The sequence below is a fragment of the Chelonia mydas genome, chromosome 7, assembly GCF_015237465.2.
Source record: "Chelonia mydas isolate rCheMyd1 chromosome 7, rCheMyd1.pri.v2, whole genome shotgun sequence".
In the NCBI taxonomy this organism is placed as follows: domain Eukaryota; kingdom Metazoa; phylum Chordata; order Testudines; family Cheloniidae; genus Chelonia; species Chelonia mydas.
The window spans coordinates 36,891,135-36,911,167 of NC_057853.1; the positions used below are offsets into that span (position 1 = coordinate 36,891,135).

General features: G+C 40.5%; 2 protein-coding genes across 8 annotated transcripts in view; one reads left to right on the forward strand and one right to left on the reverse strand.

Moving 5' to 3' along the window:
• MKRN2 (makorin ring finger protein 2) overlaps nucleotides 1-4,843 on the reverse strand; it is a 35,763-nt gene extending 30,920 nt beyond the window's left edge. Inside the window, exons 1-2 of one of the 4 annotated variants that reach the window (XM_007056490.4) lie at nucleotides 4,310-4,843; nucleotides 2,739-2,867 (exon numbers count right to left, since the gene is read on the reverse strand). In XM_007056490.4, coding sequence (XP_007056552.3) covers nucleotides 2,739-2,867; nucleotides 4,310-4,590 — 410 coding nt within the window. In that variant the 5' untranslated portion in view covers nucleotides 4,591-4,843. Of the gene's footprint in view, nucleotides 1-2,738; nucleotides 2,868-3,600; nucleotides 3,903-4,309 lie in introns of those variants that run through there. The other 3 variants (XM_037903406.2, XM_037903408.2, XM_037903409.2) reach the window with 3 other exon arrangements.
• Nucleotides 4,844-5,580: 737 nt separating this feature from the next.
• MKRN2OS (MKRN2 opposite strand) overlaps nucleotides 5,581-20,033 on the forward strand; it is a 32,605-nt gene continuing 18,152 nt past the window's right edge. For 2 of the 4 annotated variants that reach the window (XM_043551715.1, XM_007056489.4), the window contains exons 1-3: nucleotides 5,581-7,470; nucleotides 13,940-13,989; nucleotides 16,149-16,311. In XM_043551715.1, coding sequence (XP_043407650.1) covers nucleotides 7,253-7,470; nucleotides 13,940-13,989; nucleotides 16,149-16,311 — 431 coding nt within the window. In that variant the 5' untranslated portion in view covers nucleotides 5,581-7,252. Of the gene's footprint in view, nucleotides 7,620-13,939; nucleotides 13,990-16,148; nucleotides 16,312-20,033 lie in introns of all 4 variants that reach the window. The other 2 variants (XM_043551716.1, XM_037903412.2) reach the window with 2 other exon arrangements.

Here is a 20,033-nt window from a genome sequence, read left to right on the forward strand (position 1 = left end):
AAGAACAATTTGGATTACTGGTAAATCACACGTGTTATAGCCCTTAGAGAGAAAGCAACACACAAGCACTGGCCTTTAGGCAGACAGGCTTGCTGGGGATATCAGACCATATGGCAGGGAGCTGTGCCTGGTCAAAAGGGAGTAAGACAAGGATCCTTACCCAGAGACTGGTGATGGCAGGAGTCATGAGAGCTGACTTGGCACTCCTCTTTGCACCTCTAGAATGGGCCATGGAGGGGGAGTTTACCCGGTATGATGGCAAATACATAACATTTAAAGAGCAGTTTCAATTATTATTTGCCAAACACCAGGTTATGTTGATAGGACCTTTAGATAAAAACTATCATATATTAGTTCAAGGCAGCAACATTAAGGATGCCATGGATATTTTAACTTCTGAATTTTCTGACTTGTGTGACTGATCTCCTTACCCTAACCTAGTACAATCAATTTAAAAAGGTAAACAAATGTAAAAAGTTAGTAGTACACATACTAAAATCTAGAAGGATCTCTTATCTTTGCCAGTTCAGTGCATAAACAAAAGGTTACTCACCTGTAGCCAGAGTTCTTGAAGATGGACTGGTCATTCACACTCCCATGCCTTGTCAAAGAGAGCTCTATTTCCAGATAACTCCTGAGAGCAAAGATCTCATCTGCCACTGATGTCTTTAGAGGCCATTTGAGCAGTTCTCATCTGTCCCAATTCAGTTGATCTGCTAGGCATGTAGGACTATGGGGTACATGTTATGATGAATGCACCAGTCTCTCACTGCCATAGCTTCCTTGAAAAGCTATGGGGAATGAGCTCTTCCTTGCTTGTTCACATAGTACATTGCTGCCATGTTGTCCATAACAACTTGAACTGCCTTGCCAGTGAGTTAGTCAAGATGCCCAGCAAGTCACCCTCAATTCCAGTATGCTGATATGTAGCATCATCTCCAAGTGACTCCAATGGCTGAACTGCTGGGATAGGGAACCCACTTCATCCATTAAGCTGGAAGTGTTGGAGGGTATAGTTGCTGATGGTGCTGAGAGACTGAATGTTGCCCCTTTTAAGATGCTAGATCACACTGCATCCACCAGAAGAGGGCAGGGAACACTTACTTTGGGAAGGCCAATTTCAAAACATGCTGTATAAAACAGATAGTACTTTGCTAGCCAATGCTGCAGAGTTTTTGTGAGTGAAGCACAAGGAGTTACACATTGCTGAGGCCATGAGTTCCATCAGTGTGAGAAACAGAATTACTGTCTGGTTGGAGTTCTCTTAAAGTCCGAGCAGAGGAAATTGAATTTTCAGGAATCGTTCCTCTTGAAGGAAGGTTCTTCCTGCTGTAAACCAAACCTTAGGTCTAGGTTCCAAGAATGTTTTTGCATTGCTCACAGATGTCTCCCAAAAGGTACATAGAACGGTGCTGGGCTCTGCTAACAGGAGCCATATTTAGGGCTATACTCTTTTGCGTATGCAAAAGCATGCTCCCACTAGGACAGACTCTGGTAACAGTCACCCACACGGTTTCATTGTGTCTAGAACTAGGATTTGATGGCTTAGGATCCTTCAGTATCGAAAGTTTTGCTTTCACTTCAGGAGCAAAGGACAGTATTTTCAGCAGGATACACTTTTTATTCTCTGAGAGTTGAGAGCTGACACAGGCCTCTCAGTACTCACAGAACCAGTGGCTATGGAACTGGAGGGTTTATCTGCTAGTGCATCCTGAAGCAGTAAGCTTGGAGCTGATGGTCTTTGCAAGCTATTGGGATGAAGGTGCTGCAGAATGAGCACCATGAAGGTGGTCGACCTTCCCCTCAAGCAAACTGGACATCACATATGGGCGTCCGAAGTGGGAAACACAGCAGGACAAGAGGCATACCTCTTAAATCCTACCCACTTCCCCTTTGGGACCACCACAGTATCTGCACACCCACACCAACATGAGTGAACAAAAATTAATTAAAATACTTTATAAAGAAAACACGCTAAAATTTTTAACATTAATGCTAACTTCAAAGTGGTCAGATGCAGGATGGATCAACCTGGAAAGGTTCCTACTGATTAATGGTGCATGAATTGTACTGATATCTGACAAGACAATATTTTAATATCTATAGCACCACTTGTTTAAGGAACTCAAAGCAATCAGCCTAGTGAGGGGAGATTATCCCTATTTTACACAGAGGTTAAGGCGTAAACTTTGTATTAACAATATTAAAATTTCTATCACACAAATCAAGAAATTCAGCATAAAAGTTCCACAGCAACCTTAACTCAGTCCCCTTTTTTCCACAGCATCCGAATAAATAACAGTTAGGCATAACTCTAGAATTCATTATTATTTGTATTACAGTAGCAGTCAGAGACTCAACTTAAGCCCAAGCCACCACAGTATTCAACACTACAAACATGAGATGACATGGTCTGACAACAAGGAGCTTGCTGTCTTAAAAAGCCCACCACAAAACTTAAGGATAAAAAGCCATACGATCATTACGGTTCATGCAGAGCACAAAGATACAAAACCAGGAAACTGCTGAGTCCCCAATTTATTCATCAGGAGTGCAATGTTTGCCATTCATGTTGGTTTTATAAGCTTTTCATTACCTTACTCTTGTTTATAAACATACCCAATGTATCTTTGTTGCTGTGGTTCCGTTATTTCCTAGAGTGTAAAAACATATTGTCTGCAATCACCTTTTCTAGTTGTGGGAAACACACACTATACTAGAAGAGTGGCAATTTTTACCTGCAGCGAGCTCCATAGGCACACTGTCCTTTCTGGTAGTATCTGCAGATAGTAGAGGGTTTGCTTGTAGTTAAGTCATGTGAAAACAAACACCTGCTTCCTTCACGACACACCCCTTGCATATAATACCTGAAGGGATAAATGGTTACAACCACAGAGATCTGTTACATACTGTAAACTAGGACAAACACTTATTTTCTAGAGAAAGGTTTTGAAGAGCATTTCTCTCTCATTCCTGCCCTTTGTTCTCCATTGCAAGAAAAACCCCAGGTAAAGGATTACACGTGGGGAAAAGCAGTTCTCTTAAATTTCCAGCTAGAGTTATGAGTATAATTACCCACTTTAATCACATTATGCAGCACTTCTGGTTGACAGTTTCCTAAAAGGTCCTGTTGGTGAATCACTAAATGCTTTTAAATATGTGCAGCTGAAATACATAGATTCTTGGTCACTAAAAACAAATATTTGCTTTTTGCATTCGTTTTTTAAAAAAAAGGTAGCAACAATGAGCACTACAAAACAATTAAGCAGAGCAGAAATACAAGATAAACTATTATGTAGTGTTATTTTCAATTCTTCATCCCCATGTAAGTTTTTAAACCAGCAAGCAGTATTATAGTAAATTGACAATAACGACACAATGCAAACACTGGTCTCTCTAACAGTTTGTTTTAACGAACTCTGTTCTTCTGCAAGTTGCTCAGAAGATGGCCAGATGCAAAAGGCACAATACGCTGGGAACTGAAACCAAAACAACGAAAAGCACCACTCTGCAAATTCCAGAGGAAAAGACAAATCGTTGACATTAGGGAGAAACAAACCCCAGCCCCGTACACGTTACGGGTTATTTTGCATCACGTACCTGGGCTTATAGAGCCCGGCAACCTGACAGGACCCGACTACAAGCGTCGGATTCAGTCGGGTCGGGACTGCAAACAACCCGACCCTCTGGGCTCCAGTCCCCTCCTTCGGCCGCTCTGGGCTGGGGCGCTGAAGTGAGCCCGGCTCGGCTCCGCTCCGCGCCAGCGGCAACCGGCCAGCTCGCTCCGAGAAGCGGCGGGGACGCCCGCCCCGCGCCCGCTTGGGAACGCGCTCGTTTGCCCGGCCCGCGGCGACGTCTAGCAAACCGGCTCGCTGAGGCTGAGGGGCCCGGGCCGACGGGCGCCCTGTACACAGCCGCGTTCGCCGGCCGTTTCCAGGCAGCCCCGTACAGGCCCGCGCGCCGGGCAGCGCGCCTCGCCTCGCCAGGGACCGGCTGTCCCGGGGCTCCGGGCCGGGCTCCGGGGGGCAGGGCCTGGCGCCGCGCGGCCGGTCGGAACAACGGCAACCCTTGGGCTGGGAGGCGCCATTTCCAGACGCTGCGACACCAGAGCGGGTCGCCCCGGAGCCGGCTCTAGCTGCGGCCCCGCTGGACTCCTGACACGTAGGCCCAGCGGGGCCCCGCACCCAGAGCGGCGGGGCAGCGAGCGAGCGAGTCCCGGTGTCTCCAGGCGGCCTGGCGCGATAGCGGGGCAGGGGTCGAGGGCCGTGCCGGGACCCGGCCCCAGAAGCTGCGTCGCCCCCGCTCTCACCTGCAGGTCACCTCCCTGGTGCTCATGTCTCCGCTCCCCGGCCGCTCCCGCAAGCAACGGACACGCTCCCCCCGCGCCGCTCGCTCTTGGTTGGTTCCGCAGAGCCCCGGGTGAGGGGCGGAGCCGCTAGGACTCTCCCCCGGACTCCTTCTCAGGGAACTAGCGCCTATTGGGAAACTATTCGCGGCGGACTTAGCCATAGAGACATAGGGAGGGGCCAGAGCGTCGCTTCCGTGAACCATAGAGATACAGGGAGTCAGAGCGTTTCCTTCCTTAGCCATAGAGACGGCGTGGGGCGTCCTCGGCTCAGATCATAGACGCCAGGACTAGAAAGCCGCTCACGAGCCCATGAATCTAGGGTACCATAGACAGGTAGGCGGAGAGGAGAGCAGAGCGCTCCCGCTCCCCCTCCCCCTCGGCATGGATGGGTGCAGCGCGCTCCACCTGTGCCCTAGAAAAGGGGGCACGGTTCAGTGCCTAGACAGGATTAGGTGGTGCCCTCGGGTCTCCGTAGCAGGCACAGTGAGGCGGGGGGAGAGGAAGGTTTCCTGTTTGAGGTAACAGCAATATCCAGCCTGAGGTTCCCAGGTTGCTGAGGAATTAATTCCTGGACACCTCAAGGACATTCCTTGAGTGCAACACACCCTGGGGTTGCCAATTTTGGTTAGACTTATTCCTGGAAGTTTCATCATGTCAATCTTTAATTAAAGATTAATCTTTAATTGGAGGAGACTCCATGACAATCCTGAAACATTGGCAACCCTAGGGGAGGGAGCTGGGTCTTTAACAAAGGCTTTCTTTATCCAAACCAAACTGGATAGTCTCTACGTAAAAGAATAAATGGACACAAATCAGATGTCAAGAATTATAACATTCATAAACCAGTTTGAGAACACTTCAATCTCTCTGGTCACTCGATTTCTGATCTCAAAGTGAGTATCCTTCAACAAAAGAACTTTGAAAACAGACTCCAACGAGAGACTGCTGAATTGGAATTAATTTGCAAATTGGATACAATTAACTTAGGCTTGAATAGAGACTGGGAATGGTTGAGTCATTATAGTAAGTGAAACTATTTCCCCTTGTTTATTCCTCCCCCCACTGTTCCTCAGACGTTCTTGTTAACTCCTGGAAATGGCCCACCTTGATTATCACTTCAAAAGGTTTTCTCTCCTCCCACACCACTCTCCTGCTGCTAATAGCTCATCTTAAGTGATCACTCTCCTTACAATGTATATTTTTTCATGGTCTGGGTGTATATATAAAATCTCCTCACTGTACTTTCCACTTTATGCATCTGATGAAGTGAGCTGTAGCTGACGAAAGCTTATGCTCAAATAAATTGGTTAGTCTCTAAGGTGCCACAAGTACTCCTTTTCTTTTTATCCAAACCGTTCACTGGTCATTGGAATTCATGGGGCAATAGCACAAACCAGGAGTTTAAAACTTACCGACAAAAAAAATCCCATCCTTTCCAAGTTGCTCAACTTTGGTTTATCAAAATTTTGTGATGTTGCCATTTCACCAGTTCTCGATCATGCTGGAGACTTTCAGGCTAAACAGAACCTGATTTATTAATATAAAAAGCAAGCAAGGTTAAAAAAAGAAAAAACAGAACAAAACCCTCCCATTTCAAGCTCTTTTTACTCCATTATGGAAAAAGTAAAAAAGGCATAAACTCAGTATCATTTTCTTTTGCAAGTTATCCTCAGGGACACAATTGTGTAAATTCTGCCCTTGCTACCACTGCCCCACATTTCATTCTGCCTATTTTGTTTAGTGACTGTAATTTAAAGGAGCTGTATGGGTGTCACTCAGGACAGAATTCAGGCCAGATCCTGCTATTTTTACTGTGGAGAAGAAATATCCAATGCAAGGAATAAAAACAAATAAACCCTAAAGCAGTTGTGAATGGTCTGGAATTTAGACAATAAAGAATTCTGTCTAGAGATGGCTTAGCTCAGTGTCAGGCTTTGGATACTGGTAAAAGGTGTTAGAGCAAGCTCATACAGGAGCAACAAAGTGATCAAAGAGCTTCATGTTTATTAAGTTCTTATGTAGAAAACAAAACAGTCACTGGAATTAGTTCTGTTACATATTATGAAGAAACAGCTATTACTGGTATTTATTCATAAACAACAACAGAAATTAGCTGTTCACAAGGCATAGAATGAATACAGTACCTGCCTAGAAGAGCTTACAACCTGGAAGTCAAAAGGAAGAAAACAATGACTGCACTGAGAAACCCAGAGCAAGGGTTAACTACTAACTTGAGAGTGGAGTCACACCAGCATTCAGTTTGACCCTGTAACTTACAAACCATATGACAGTGAAGACTACTACATATACATACACAGAATTCAGAGCTAAAGTAGAGATAACAGGTTTGGTTTATTACTAGAAAAGCAGCACAGATAGAGCTAACAATACCATTCTCAGAACTAAGAAAAACATTTTTTTTTAGAATCTACAGAGAGATGATGTAAACACAATTCAGCTTTAATATCTGTGAGCAACACAAAAGCTTGTTTAGCCTGTATTTTCTTCGCCGTTGAAGAGCATTGTATTGTATATGTACTTTGTATTCGAAACTGCTAATTGTAAAACCTACAGATACACAGAGCTAGAGGGGAAGATCAAAAACTGAACCAAAGCAAAACTATGTATATTATCTCACTGAAAAACCTCTTAACTCAATTCTTAATGTAGTATAATATTAAAATGAACACTAGCTCTTTAAGAGGATGTCCAAACATTATGTCTCCAGTTACTAGTTATCCTAACAGTGAGTGGTTAAGTGGGCTGTCATTCTGAATGACATCACTGAATAACATCCATTCCTAATCCAGTGATCCACCTGCTTCGGGTGAGATTGTGATAGGCAGCAAAATAAGGTAGTTTCAGAAAGCTTCCCTCTATTTGCACAAGTAGTTGGCTGAAACAATGCAGTCCTTGGACTCAGAGAAAGGCTTAATCAAGTTCAGCCATTGTAAGAAGGACATATTTTGTTCCTACGTGCCCAAGCTGTGCCCTGTTTGTGGGCAGAGTCTAAACTACAGGAGACTGGAAGATGCACCTGTCAGCATTCCCAGCCCATTTGTCAACGGGCATAGGCAGAAATGTTCATTTTTACTTAAACCTACTACAGGAACATTTCTTAGGTATGGATATTTTGTTTTGTTACCATTGCTAAATGAAGTGTTTCCAAATGTTTGCTTATAGCATTTGCTTATGTTAACATGTATTTACTGCTTCTAGTGACCTGATCCTACAAGTAAAGAGTTCCACCAAAGCCAATGGAACTACTCAGGTGTGTAAAACCTACCAGATTAAGGTCTTGCAGGATCAGGGAAACTCCCAGTTAATTCAATGAGAGTTTTGCCTGAGTGGAAACTGAGTAAAATCCTCAGGATTTGTCTCTTTCATGGTAATTTTTCTAATGTGTATCAAACTGAACATACTGTGTATGTATATATACAAGAACATGGCTGTTTTATTTTTTTAAGATTCCTTGGACCATATTGTATTATTGATTACATAGGGGAGTTCTGATTTAAAATCTTATATAAATTATATGACATTTTATTCAGACACTAGAATTAAAGGTGATGTTGAAAGATTCTATATATGTAAAACAATGAGTTATACACGTATACCAGTTTTCTCCCTTAGAGGGAAAGATGCCAGTGTTTATTACTTTTTAAAGAATGAGTTTTCAATGAAGTCAAACTGAATGAAGTTCCTCTCCCAGAACCTCCTTCCATCAGTTTTAGTGTCAGAAAGAGGCAATCTGGGCCTTGATTTTTCATCTATGAGTGCTCCAAGGCTCTGCAGTGTGAGCTGTACACTATGGTTCTGGGGTCATTGTTCTGCTCATCACTCCCTTGTTGCTGGTGACCACAGCAGCATGTGTGTTTTTCATTTAAATAAATTTTTCTTTTAAAGATAAACTACCTTTGTTAAGGCTAAACGTGCTATAATCTATTAAAATAATTAAAATTAAATTTAAAAAAAAACACAACACAGTAGGCATTACATGTTTTTTGCCAAAGCTTTAAAGAAAGTCAAAGCACAGAACTGGTGGAAGTCACTCGCTAAGTACCTGGGACCAGTTTGCTAAAGTGCAATATGAGCTTGTAACAGCGGTTGCCTCTTCTGCAGATGGAGAGAAAATGTTTTCTTCATTCCAATTTATTCAACTAGTTCCTTGCACTGACTAGATCAGTGGTGGGCAACCTGCACGCCGCATGCGGCCCATCAGGATAATCTGATTGCGGGCCACAAGACATTTTGTTTATGTTGACCGTCCGCAGGCACGGTCCTGGCCAATGGGAGCTGCGGGGGGCCATGCCTGCGGACGGTCAACGTCAGCAAAATGTCTCGCGACCCGCACTCAGAGTACCCTGATTGGCCGCATGCAGGCCGCAGGTTGTCCACCATTAGACTATATCATTCAAAGTTGAAAACCAACTGGGAGTTGAAAAAGTAGGAAAGTTTGTTTTTCTCTCCAATCTATGACTAAAAACAAGGAGAGAGAGGATGAGATCTACTATAGGCATACAACAATTCTCCAAAAAGGGCTATATCTCAGGAGTTTAGTGTACCACCCTACACACACCCACATCATATATAATTTGAAATCTTATGTTGTTTGTTTAGATGAGGTATGATCTGGAGATGTCAAGGGGTTCCATAAGTCCATACGTGAGATGAAACGATGGTATAAAAAATGATAGCATCATTTTTGTACTGTTCCAGGAACACTGCAATATGACTGACTATAGTTTTTACTGTTTAAGTTAAAATTAACACCTTAATGTTATTGGTCAAAGCTACCAAACAAAAATCCATTACAAGATTTTTACTGATTTTGCATGGACAAGTATTTTTTTTTTTTTAGAAATTATGAAACTGTTTAGCATGTGGCAAAAATGGTGAATATCAACATTTGCAGTATACTAATATGAAATGTTTTCATATTGCATGTTCTTAATTGTCAAAGTAGCTTACAAATTATTACAATAGTTTTCTATATTTTCAGTTGAAATTTGCTGACCAGATTAGTCTCACAATGAAGGTTGTGCACAGTAGGAGTAGATTGTGCGCTCATAGTTTATACTGCATAGTGGGTAGATATAAATATATATGAGTTCCTAATATAATGCTTTTCCATTTGTTAGCTTTTGTACTTACAATGTAGCTGCTAGTCTGCCTGGTAGGCTGTTTTAATATGTAACTGCCTGTGCATGCAGTACTAACCTTTGAAATATTCTAGAAACTAGCTTTTTAATTCAGGGACACCTAAGTATTAGTGTTAGATAACAATATGCAGCTTCCTACTGAGATTCAATCAAAATGTTCAGTAATCAAAAATGGCAATTTTGATACTAACATATGTATCTACTTTAACATAAGTCTGTATACTTGTACAAGATGAAATATGGTGGTGGTGGTAATGCCAGCAATATACTTTGGGCATTTTACCTCTACAAGAAAGTTATAGTGTATGAAGACATGAAGAATACAAGCCCTTTAAAGCATCCATCAAAGAGAAAAAGACTCTTCACAAACTTTGAAAAAATGTGTTATTTGTCAAGAAAAATCAAAAGAATGCAAAAAACTGTCAAAAGCCACCAGTCTTGGACAGTATTCTATGATGCTGGCAGCAGAATCTAGGAGAGATGAACTGTACTGGAGACTACTATATGAGTCTTGTAGTTTAGATGATAGGCCACCAATACTCTATCACAGGCATTGCTTTCAGAAATACATAAGTAAGTGGAATTTGGCACATGTCAGAGTTGTACTGAATCCAGAAAAGAAAACTCTGAATCCGACCAGAGAACATCAATCGTGTTCAATCTGCTTCTATAGCTACCAGAGTAAACACATCCTCCAGTGATTAGTCCTGTTGTATTGTTCACTTGAGAAAACCACACAAAAAATACAAGCAACATCATAAAATAGAAATATTTGAGAAAGCAACCAATCTAAGGGAGGCAGCACTTCAAAGAGGAAATGATGACATGTTGCAGAGAATATCTCTGGAAGATTTGATTGCTAAAATGCAGTTTATCACTCTACCTGCCTTTCTTCCTATGTGAGTAAAATGAATCTTAAAGCAAAGCCATCTAGTTTCTCTTCAACAATACAGTGCCCTTATGATATTTCATCAGCTGATTGAAGAGATAAGATCATTGTCTATGTACAACAAGAAGGCTCTTCTCCTGTCCTAGCTATAAAGCTCTACTTCCCTCAGACGTAGAAACTGCAAGCTATTCCAGTAGCAAATTACATGCCAGATTAGAAAAAACACTGATTCTGCAATTTCATTCCATGCAAAGCATGGACAAAGCAAGTCAACCATTGTTCTAGGCTATGAAATAATATTAGCTGACACTACTCAAGTTGCTAGTAATCTGAAGCAGAAACTTAAATCATCCAACTGTTTTATGGATGTTGTTCTTCCAAGTGGGCCTGATGAACAGCTTTCAAATTAACAAGTGGTTTTGAATAATGCCACTTCAATCCTTCAGTCTGAAATAGCCAAAATGAAAGCCTCAGACTATTACTCAAAGCCAGGTAATTGTAGTTTACAGTGATCAACTACTTTTGTGCCCCACTGATGCAGGAGTTTGTCCTTTGATAGATAGAATGAGTATCATCCTTCAGAAGACATTCAAAGAAGGTGCCTCTCAATTGCAGAGTGCACAGTATTTCACAGTTCCAAAATTATCACATCACTGCTCATAAGTAAGACTGAGAGTCTGTCATGGAAGTCACAGATTCCATGACTTTTTGGGACCTCCGTGACTTCTGCAGCGGCTGGTGTGGTTGACCAGGGGCTGCTTGAGCAGCTCAGGCAGCCCATGGGCCAGCCGCACCAGCTGCTGCTGGGGCAGTCTCAGGCCACCAGGGGTGAGGCAAGGGGTTGGGGCCCGGGTGAGGGCTCTGGGTGGCATTTACCTCGTGGGGCTCCCTGGAAGCGGCAACATGTCCCTTGGCTCCGTCCTAGGCTGAGGTGTGGCCAGACAGCTCTGTGCACTACAGCTGCCCCAACAGCTCCTATTGGCCATGGTTCCTGGCCAATGGGAGCTGCACAGCCAGCGTTCAGGGTGGGGACAGTGCGCAGAGCCCCACTGGCCGTGCCTCTGCCTAGGAGCTGAGGGACATGTCGCTGCTTCCGGGGAGCCACGCAGAGCCAGGTAGAGAACCTGCCAGCCCCACCAATCCCTCGCCTCCTAGCAGCTGAGGGGGTCCCAGGCTATGCGCCATTGCCGACCCCTGCACCCAGAGCACCTGCGGCACCCTTGGGCCACCCCCTGCCCCAGAGCACCCAAGATTTAGTCAGGGGTATATAGTACAAGTCATGGACAGGTCACGGGCCGTAAATTTTTGTTTACTGCCTGTGACCTGTCCATGACTTTTACTAAAAATACCTGTGACTAACACGTAGCCTTACTCATAAGTCTTGCTGCATAGCTACACTATGAATTTGGGTCTCAATTTAATTGACATACTACACCTTAATGGCTTCTGCATCAATTACTAGTTCTGCAAAAACTGACTACAGGCAGGTGTGTTCATTCTAAATGGAATTGTATCACTTCATGCTGGTGGAAATCTCATTCATGAAGGAGATGATAATATAGACATCAACACAGAGATAACTGATGGGAAGAATACCTTCCATTCAATGGCTAGAGTGGCATTTCAGCAACAGTCTGCAGATAGTGAAGCATCACAAGACATATCACTGAAGCATGGGAAAGAAAAGTCACTTAACTCTCCATGGATAATCAGAGTCTCTTATACAGTGCACAGTATTTGAAAAACCTAGAACACACCCCGAACCAACGAGCCATGAAAAAAATACTTGAGAAAAATCAACTGTCTGTAGTCAGAACAATCTTTCCTGCACATAACTGTGTACATGCCCAGACAAAGACTGTGGTAACCCATGCACACTTAACAAAGATCATAATGATGAACAAGATGATGACAATGATGTTGATTAGAAATGTCACCAGCATTCTTACATTTCAATGATACCTGTGCAAATTAATTATTATACTTTGTTTTACTCTTTAAATTATGGTTGTGTTGCTCTGAGGTCACAAAAAAAATTCCAATTTTATGTCTTGAAATAATACACAGAGTCATGAAACTAACACAAATGAATGCAAATACTTTGAAGATGTCATTTAAACACATTGTCACTGTTTATCCCAAATCTATGATAACGGCGTCACTTGACCGCTCCATAACATACCTCATCTTAAAGTAGACATATTAAGCTTTCAAGTGATGTGCATGTGCATAGGGAGGGTGCATTAAATCAACCAAATAGGTAGTATCTGCCACTCACCTACTAGTTCTAAAATCTTAAAGGACATGATGGCCAGAAACTATCAGTTCAGTTCACTAACTACAGATATAGATACTACAGATACTTCCTTAGTTTAATAAATCACTTTATTTCTTATGTATCCAGCATATTTAAGGTAGTTTTATTTAACTATTTAAACAACTATTAAACTGTTAAAAACAAATTTAAAATGCTGTTTTTGTTCATTTTTAATTTAATTTGAATTTCCATCCAAATGCAGCCTGACAAATCACAAGTAAAATATTATCTAGTAAATATATGCATCATTCACCACTTTATAACATAATAAACATGTAAAAATTAAGAAGCTGAATAAATGTATGTCAAGCTATATAATTGCTTAAATAGATGTACTTTCTGGTTAGCAAAAAGTAGTACAGTAGAACCTCAGAGTTATGAACACCTCGGGAACAGAGGTTGTTCATAACTGAAATGTTTGTAACTGAACAAAATATTATGGTTGTTCTTTCAAAAGTTTACAACTGAACATTGACTTAATACAGCTTTAAAACTTTACTATTCAAAAGGAAAATACTGTTTTAATCATCTTAATTTAAATGAAACAAGCACAGAAACAGTTTCCTTACCTTGTCAATTTTTTTTTTTTTAACTTTCCCCTTTTTAAAAAGTAGTTTATGTTTAACACAGTACTTGCTTTTTTGTTTGGTCTCTGTTGCCTGATTGCATACTTCCAGTTCCAAATGAGGTGCGCGGTTGACCAGTCAGTTTGCAACTCTGAGGTTCTCCTGTACTGAATTACACCAACCAACGAGAATCAACTTTTCTTTAGGAAAATAGGTAAAAAAGAGTACAGATGCGAAACAAGATTAAAATTGATTATTACATAAAAGTTTTCTGTTTGTTGATTTAAATCATGATTAAAATTGGCGATTTAAATGACTATTATTTAAATCAGTCCATCCTGTTGTATCCTAATCAGAGATGAGTGAACTTGGTTGGGTAAAATAAAACCATTGTGCAAACCCTGAACCTTCTGGGAATGAAAACATTTGTCTTTTAAGTTTTTCATGGTGGTGGTTGTTCATTTCCATTTGCTTGTCCGCATCCTGGTTTTAGTCGGGATCCAAAATACCAACAGAGAAAACAGCCTTTTCAGGTTATTTTTAATAGGCCAGAAGGGGAAAGTGGTAGAAATTTTTACATACCAGATCTAAAGCCAAGCAATATTTACAAGAAATAACATATTTTCAGTCATGAAAACATTCCCATTTTTCTTTCAGAGAGTATGATGGAAGCTCTGATCTCCATGTCGGAATAACCAATACTAATGGTAATACGGGCTTTGCAATTAGTTTATATTCTTTTTTAAAATGTTGTGCATCTCTAATGTATCTCCACTACCTTACTAGGATTTGCACTGTATATTTAATATTTGGCTTTCCTGCTCTCTACCCTCCCAAACCAACATTTGGGGCTAAAGTAGTCTTATTGCCTGAGGACTGAATGGCACTCATTTCCGAGCCAGTCAATTCTACACTGCTGTGGTTGTTGGATCATATTAAAGAAGTTCTGTGTTAAAATCACAAATGAGTTTGATTCCCCATAGTTTAAATTCCAGGGTATTACTAATTAAGAGGTCTCTTGGTTTTTGGTACTGTTTCTCTCCCTCTATGTGTGAAACTTGCAAGCTGCTAATTGCGTTAGTACATTCTAAGACAGAGTCTGTTCTCAAAGCAATTCACAGAGAGAGAGACTCAAAGCAATACTGTGTAACAACAGAAACAGAACCCAGAGACTCCCCACCCTTTTGTTGTATTAACAATTGTGATTAAAATAGAGATAGAGGATGTATGTGGATGGATGCTTGGTGTGGATAATAACTGAATGATCAGGGAGGTGCCAGCTTAAGAATCCAGCGTCCATCGGCTGAAGAAGGCGTCAAGTGGAAATAACCAGAGGACCCCCGGAGGGCAGACTGGAATCCACCCAACAGCCTCAAGAATGGGAGAACCAAAGAACAAGATAACATCTAGCAGCACGGAGCCGTCAGGAATGTGCTATCTGCTGATTGATTCAGCAACAGCATGATGAAGCAATTCCCACAGACTAGCCTAGGAATAAATTCCTATAGACTCTAGAAAGTGAGAACTTTGGGGGGTCTGATTCTGCAAACCAACTTCCAGGAGCATCAGATGAGCATCTGACAAGGCCCTGCTCCCTCCTCATGTCCAGGCCACCTGGCCAGTGGCTTGGCATGAGCAACTCTAAGGCTGGTAACTATGATAACAACCTTGCAGAACCTCTGTGTGTGTGTGTTTGTATGAATGAATGTGTGAATAAATATGAGATTGAATGGAATGTTATAACTATAACTAACTGCTTACTATGATTCTTTCTGTATTCACAATAAATGTGGTATTTTGCCTTTTTCCCTTTAATAAGATCCTGCTGGTTTTTAATTTATTGGTATAACATGGTGACATATGAGGCTTGCTGTTAAAAAACATCCTCCCCTTTACTACAAAAGGCCTGCAATGAAATCCTGGCCCAACTGAAGTTAATGGAAATTTTACCATTGACTTTAATGACGTTAGGATTTCACCAAGACCGAGAATTTGAATCCAGGATTCTGTCTTGACCCCGAACCAGAACCATTTATCATTATCCTCCCCAGACCCCACAAATTTTGGAAGTATGGACAAAAATGGAACCCACATTCAAAACCAAGCACAGCCCCATTTTGTCCATCTCCAGCACAAAGAACTAACTAGGCAGCCCACTGTACCATGGCCTTTTAATGAGATTTAAGTATGCTGAATTGTTTCTGCTGATTTTTAAGCACATACTAATCTTAAAGGGACAATTGTTAAATTAAAAATATTTTTTTAAAAGTCCCTGCCCACATGCTATAATAATCCCTCTGATTATTAAAATGATAGAATTTTAAAAATCTAATTTATCAGTGTCAGTGCTGTTTACTTTTTGCATTTTTTCCTCATCTTGGACAATGAAAATAGATGTCAGTTTTACTTTAATTTATAGTCTCTTTCTGGATAATTTCAATTTCATGTACTAGCACCATGCTGCCATATTAGGGTTGCAAACATGGCAGAGGAACAATAATAGATTTTCTTTTAAAATAAGTTTCATCTGGAGTTTAAAGAAAACCTTTTGGGTTTAGGTTTTGTGAAAGGTTATTTTTCAGAATCTAAGGTTTTGAATCAAATTTATTTTTCCACTGATTTAACAAATGCAAAGTGAAATTACAGTATAAAAATGCAAACTGTTTCATGATCAAGATTAGACATGTCATAATATGATGTTTTAGGGGGGAAACAGTGGTCTGCAGGCTGTAGTAATTACTGTACTGTCATGAATAATGCCATTAGGGAAAGCAATATTGTTGTAACTAGCTGTCTCATCTTATAACAGTGGACTTTTATTTCTGATTCTCCTCCCTTGCTGACAATCTGCTGCTTATGTTTCCAGGATTGGTGTATAATTACAATGAAACAGGCATTCATAGAGTTGAACTTGGGTGGGAGCAATGCATTAGTATCCCACTAATGCAGCCAGACATGTACGGACTGCTTGAACAATGGGATAAGTACCTAGAAGAATTCTCTACTGGAGAGGCCTGGTTTTTTCAGAGGTATGTAGTTTAGCAGATAGATGTACTAGAATAGTAATTATTAAAAGATGATGAACTGGGATATTCAACTTTGGATTCTGCTAAACATGTGGTTCACAGCTGAGCTTGATTTACCCAGTCATACAGGAGCCAGTCTGAATAACTCCTTCCTACAAAACACCACTTGAAAAATCGACACCTTTGTTAACACAAAAGGATATTTTGAGGTAATTATTGAAGTAACAGACAACCCTGATGGAATGCAGAACCTCTACAGCGTATTAAGGTCAATTCTTTAGCAATGTGAGTTTGTGCACTACTGATAACATTCTCCTCACCAAGTCATAGCTCCTGAAGAATGTATGGTTGGCTGTGGAAAGAGAATCACTGACTTTTCCCAGTTCTGTAGTCAAAGAATCATTGGTTATGGGATTCAACCCTCTAGCTACCTTTTGATCTACAGGGTGAAAGCCTGACCTTACTGAAGTCTATGGGAGCTTTGCCATTGACTTCAGTGGCGTCAGACTTTCATCCACAGTGTACATCTAGATGCATACTTCATGTCAATAGTCAGAAATGGAAAAAATATACTATCAGGCTTATCTCCAGCAGTTCCAGCTAGTTTGCAATGTTTTTCTTTTGCTAATTAACTAGGGAAAGATGTCAGCAGACTTTGAACAAAACCATCATGTTCGGCATAGAATGCTTCATTCTTTTTAGGTTCCATAGGGGCTGATGGCTGACGACAGCATCATCAGTGATGTGGTCAGGCTGGAACATGCATGTCACCTCACCAGGCACACAGGCAAACAACAAACTTACAGCTTCAAAGGAGAAGGCTGATGCTCTAAATGTTCATTTTAAAAAGTGAAATTACTAAATATCCTATTTGGGCTCAATTGTGTGAAACGCTGAAGTCAATGGGAGGGCACTTGGTATTTTGTAGAACCAAGCCCAATTTTAACCACTGTATGTTTGGCTGATGTAGTGGTGTATTTTAACATTTGTTTTTGAGTCTTCCTTGTCTTTTTGGCTGAAATCAAAAGGATTTGATTTCAAGTTAAATTTTCAAAAGCAACTAAGTGACTTCAGAAAATGAGTCCCATTGACTTCCAGTTATTCTGGCACTTTTTAAATTCCCACCCGTAAATGTTTCTTCTTAAAAGTAATTTGAAGTCAAACAAAATGATGGTGGAGAGACGGTTAGGTATTTACACTTTTTTCTACAAGCCTTTTTGATAGCAAGAATATTTAATTCCCAGACAGCTTACTCACAAAAGTAAGTGACCTACTAGTCCCAAGTATGCCTGCAGTCACTCTGTCCATGCACACCCAATCTAAATGGTGACATATTGAGCTTTCTAGATATTCTAATAGAATAGATAGTAATTTTACACAGATTTTTCAGATCATTCACCAAAACTATGTAGATTCAAACACAAATTTTAAAAAATTGGTCCTGCGTTAAGTTTTTTGTAGTGAACTAGTTTTATTACTGCATTTTGAACCTCAGCAAGCATTGGGCCAACTAGTTCTAATTCCTGTTCTTTAATTTGCTTCCAAATGACTGGCAGGCATACAAGCAAAGTCTTGAAATGGAGCTGAAGCAAATTAATTGACTCGCTGACAAAAAATGTTTTTCTTGAACTTACTTTAACCAAAACTAAAGATCATTATTTTAAATTGTTCTAAAATCTGCGTAACCTTTGAAAGTAGCTATAGAAGTTACATTTTACCTTTTTGTTATACAGACTAGTGCTGTGATGACAAAGTGTATTTTCTGCTGATCCAGATTTTGTGCTCCCCCTGCTGCAGTAACTGTAAGCCACTGGTTTTGTCTGAGACAGATAATATTCATTTACGGTTTTGGTTTCTCTCATTATTTTCTGCATGATTCTAAAGACAGTGTGTGATTTGTAGTCATAATTTTATATCCTGAGAATTTAGTTCACTCTCAAACAATAAAGCTTAGATGACTATAATGTGTTAAGACACCAACTATGTGAATGATCTTGGGCTTCAGCATGAAAAATCTGATTTAATATGTCCCTTCCCAAGACCTGAAAAAATCAGTCATGCTTCCAAGTTACAAATACAATACAAAGATCCCAGGAGTGGTCTCTACTAGGATCATTACTTATCTATGGAAAGCAAGTAGAGGCAGTAAGTGAAGAGTAAAAATGTATTCCAAGAAATATTTGTGATTTCACTGAGAGCAGCTCCTTAGGAAAAGAATAAAATCACTGTCTCTGAACTCAATTTTTAAAATAAGCCATGCTGTCTCAGCTTTGCTTCTAAATTAAAGGTTATAAAACATTTGTGGGAAAGACTTGTGTTGTGTTTTAAGAGACCCCACACATTTTGTATATTGCCTAGGAATGTAGAGGAGACTATAAAATAACTTAATTTAAATTAAAAGAGGGAATTTAGGTATCTGCGTGGGGACACTAAACTATACCTTGCTTTTTATTGGAAGAGTCTGTAAAAATTAGATGCAATGAATGGTCCCTTTCTGCCTTTTTTTTAAATGGTATATATAAATGCAAGAAAGAGTAGGAGTGGCAACTGAGTCAGACATAACCTCCAGTGGCTTAAGTTACAGGCAAATTTATTTTTGCTAATACCAGGCCATATTTCCCATTCAAAGGTGGTAATCTAAAAACTATTCAGGGCCATCCTTAGGCATACACAGCATACATTTGCAGTGCCCCTGGGTCTTAGTGTCCACCTGCCCGCCTCTACCTATCCCTGTTCTGACCCTTCCTGCAGGCTCCCATCACAACTGGCTGCTGCAGCCTGGTGAGTCTTCCTCCAGAGGGGATCTAGTACTTAAAAGTGAAAAAGCCTTCCAGCCTGCCAGACCTATTAACACAACATTTAAACTGCTAACAAGCCATTCAAGTGGTAATGAAGCCCTTTAGCAGGCATTTGCCAACCCTCAGGTATATACTGACAATTTCTGAATTTACTGACAAAAATAGCTGTGCATTACTGTAATATTTACTCAGAACATGTTAGTCTACAGGACCTTAGTTTAAAATTTGCTTTCAAAATAATTTCATTAGTGTGTTGCTGAAGATTATAAAAATCACATCTCTAAAAAATCCTTATATAGATTTTTAGATGCACAATCCGAGTATTCATCTTTATTTAGCCTTAAATGCTTGGATCTTCAGACATATAGTTTTTTTTAAATAAATCCTTCAAAAGACCACCCTTATCTAAAATACACATGAGCCGGGCTGCCATCAGGCCTAGAGGCACCAGTTTAATACTGTATAGGGCCCCATAAATCCTAAGGATGGCCCTGAACACGTTTGATAGTGATGAATGTGATAATGTGTCATTTGTTATAAATACAATGATGGCAAACTAAAATCCCCCAAGTTATCTTCAATAAACAGCAATGGAACCCATTTTCTGTTACAGTGCTATACCCCATTATGACCTTGTTTCAGCAGAAACACTTAAGCATGTGCTTTGCTGGGTTGGGCACAAGCAGACTAACTTTAGGCATCCAAACGTTTTAAATTTGGACTAGGACTAGTGAGAAAATTGCACTGGGGTTTCCCAGCTGTTGTGCAATGCAGCATATTTGCTTATAATTACTTAACTAAAACAAAAAGAAAAAGGAGTACTTGTGGAACCTTAGAGACTAACAAATTTATTTGAGCATAAGCTTTCGTGAGCTACAGCTCACTTCATCGGATGCATGTCCAGGTCCTGGGCTGGAGGGCCAGGGG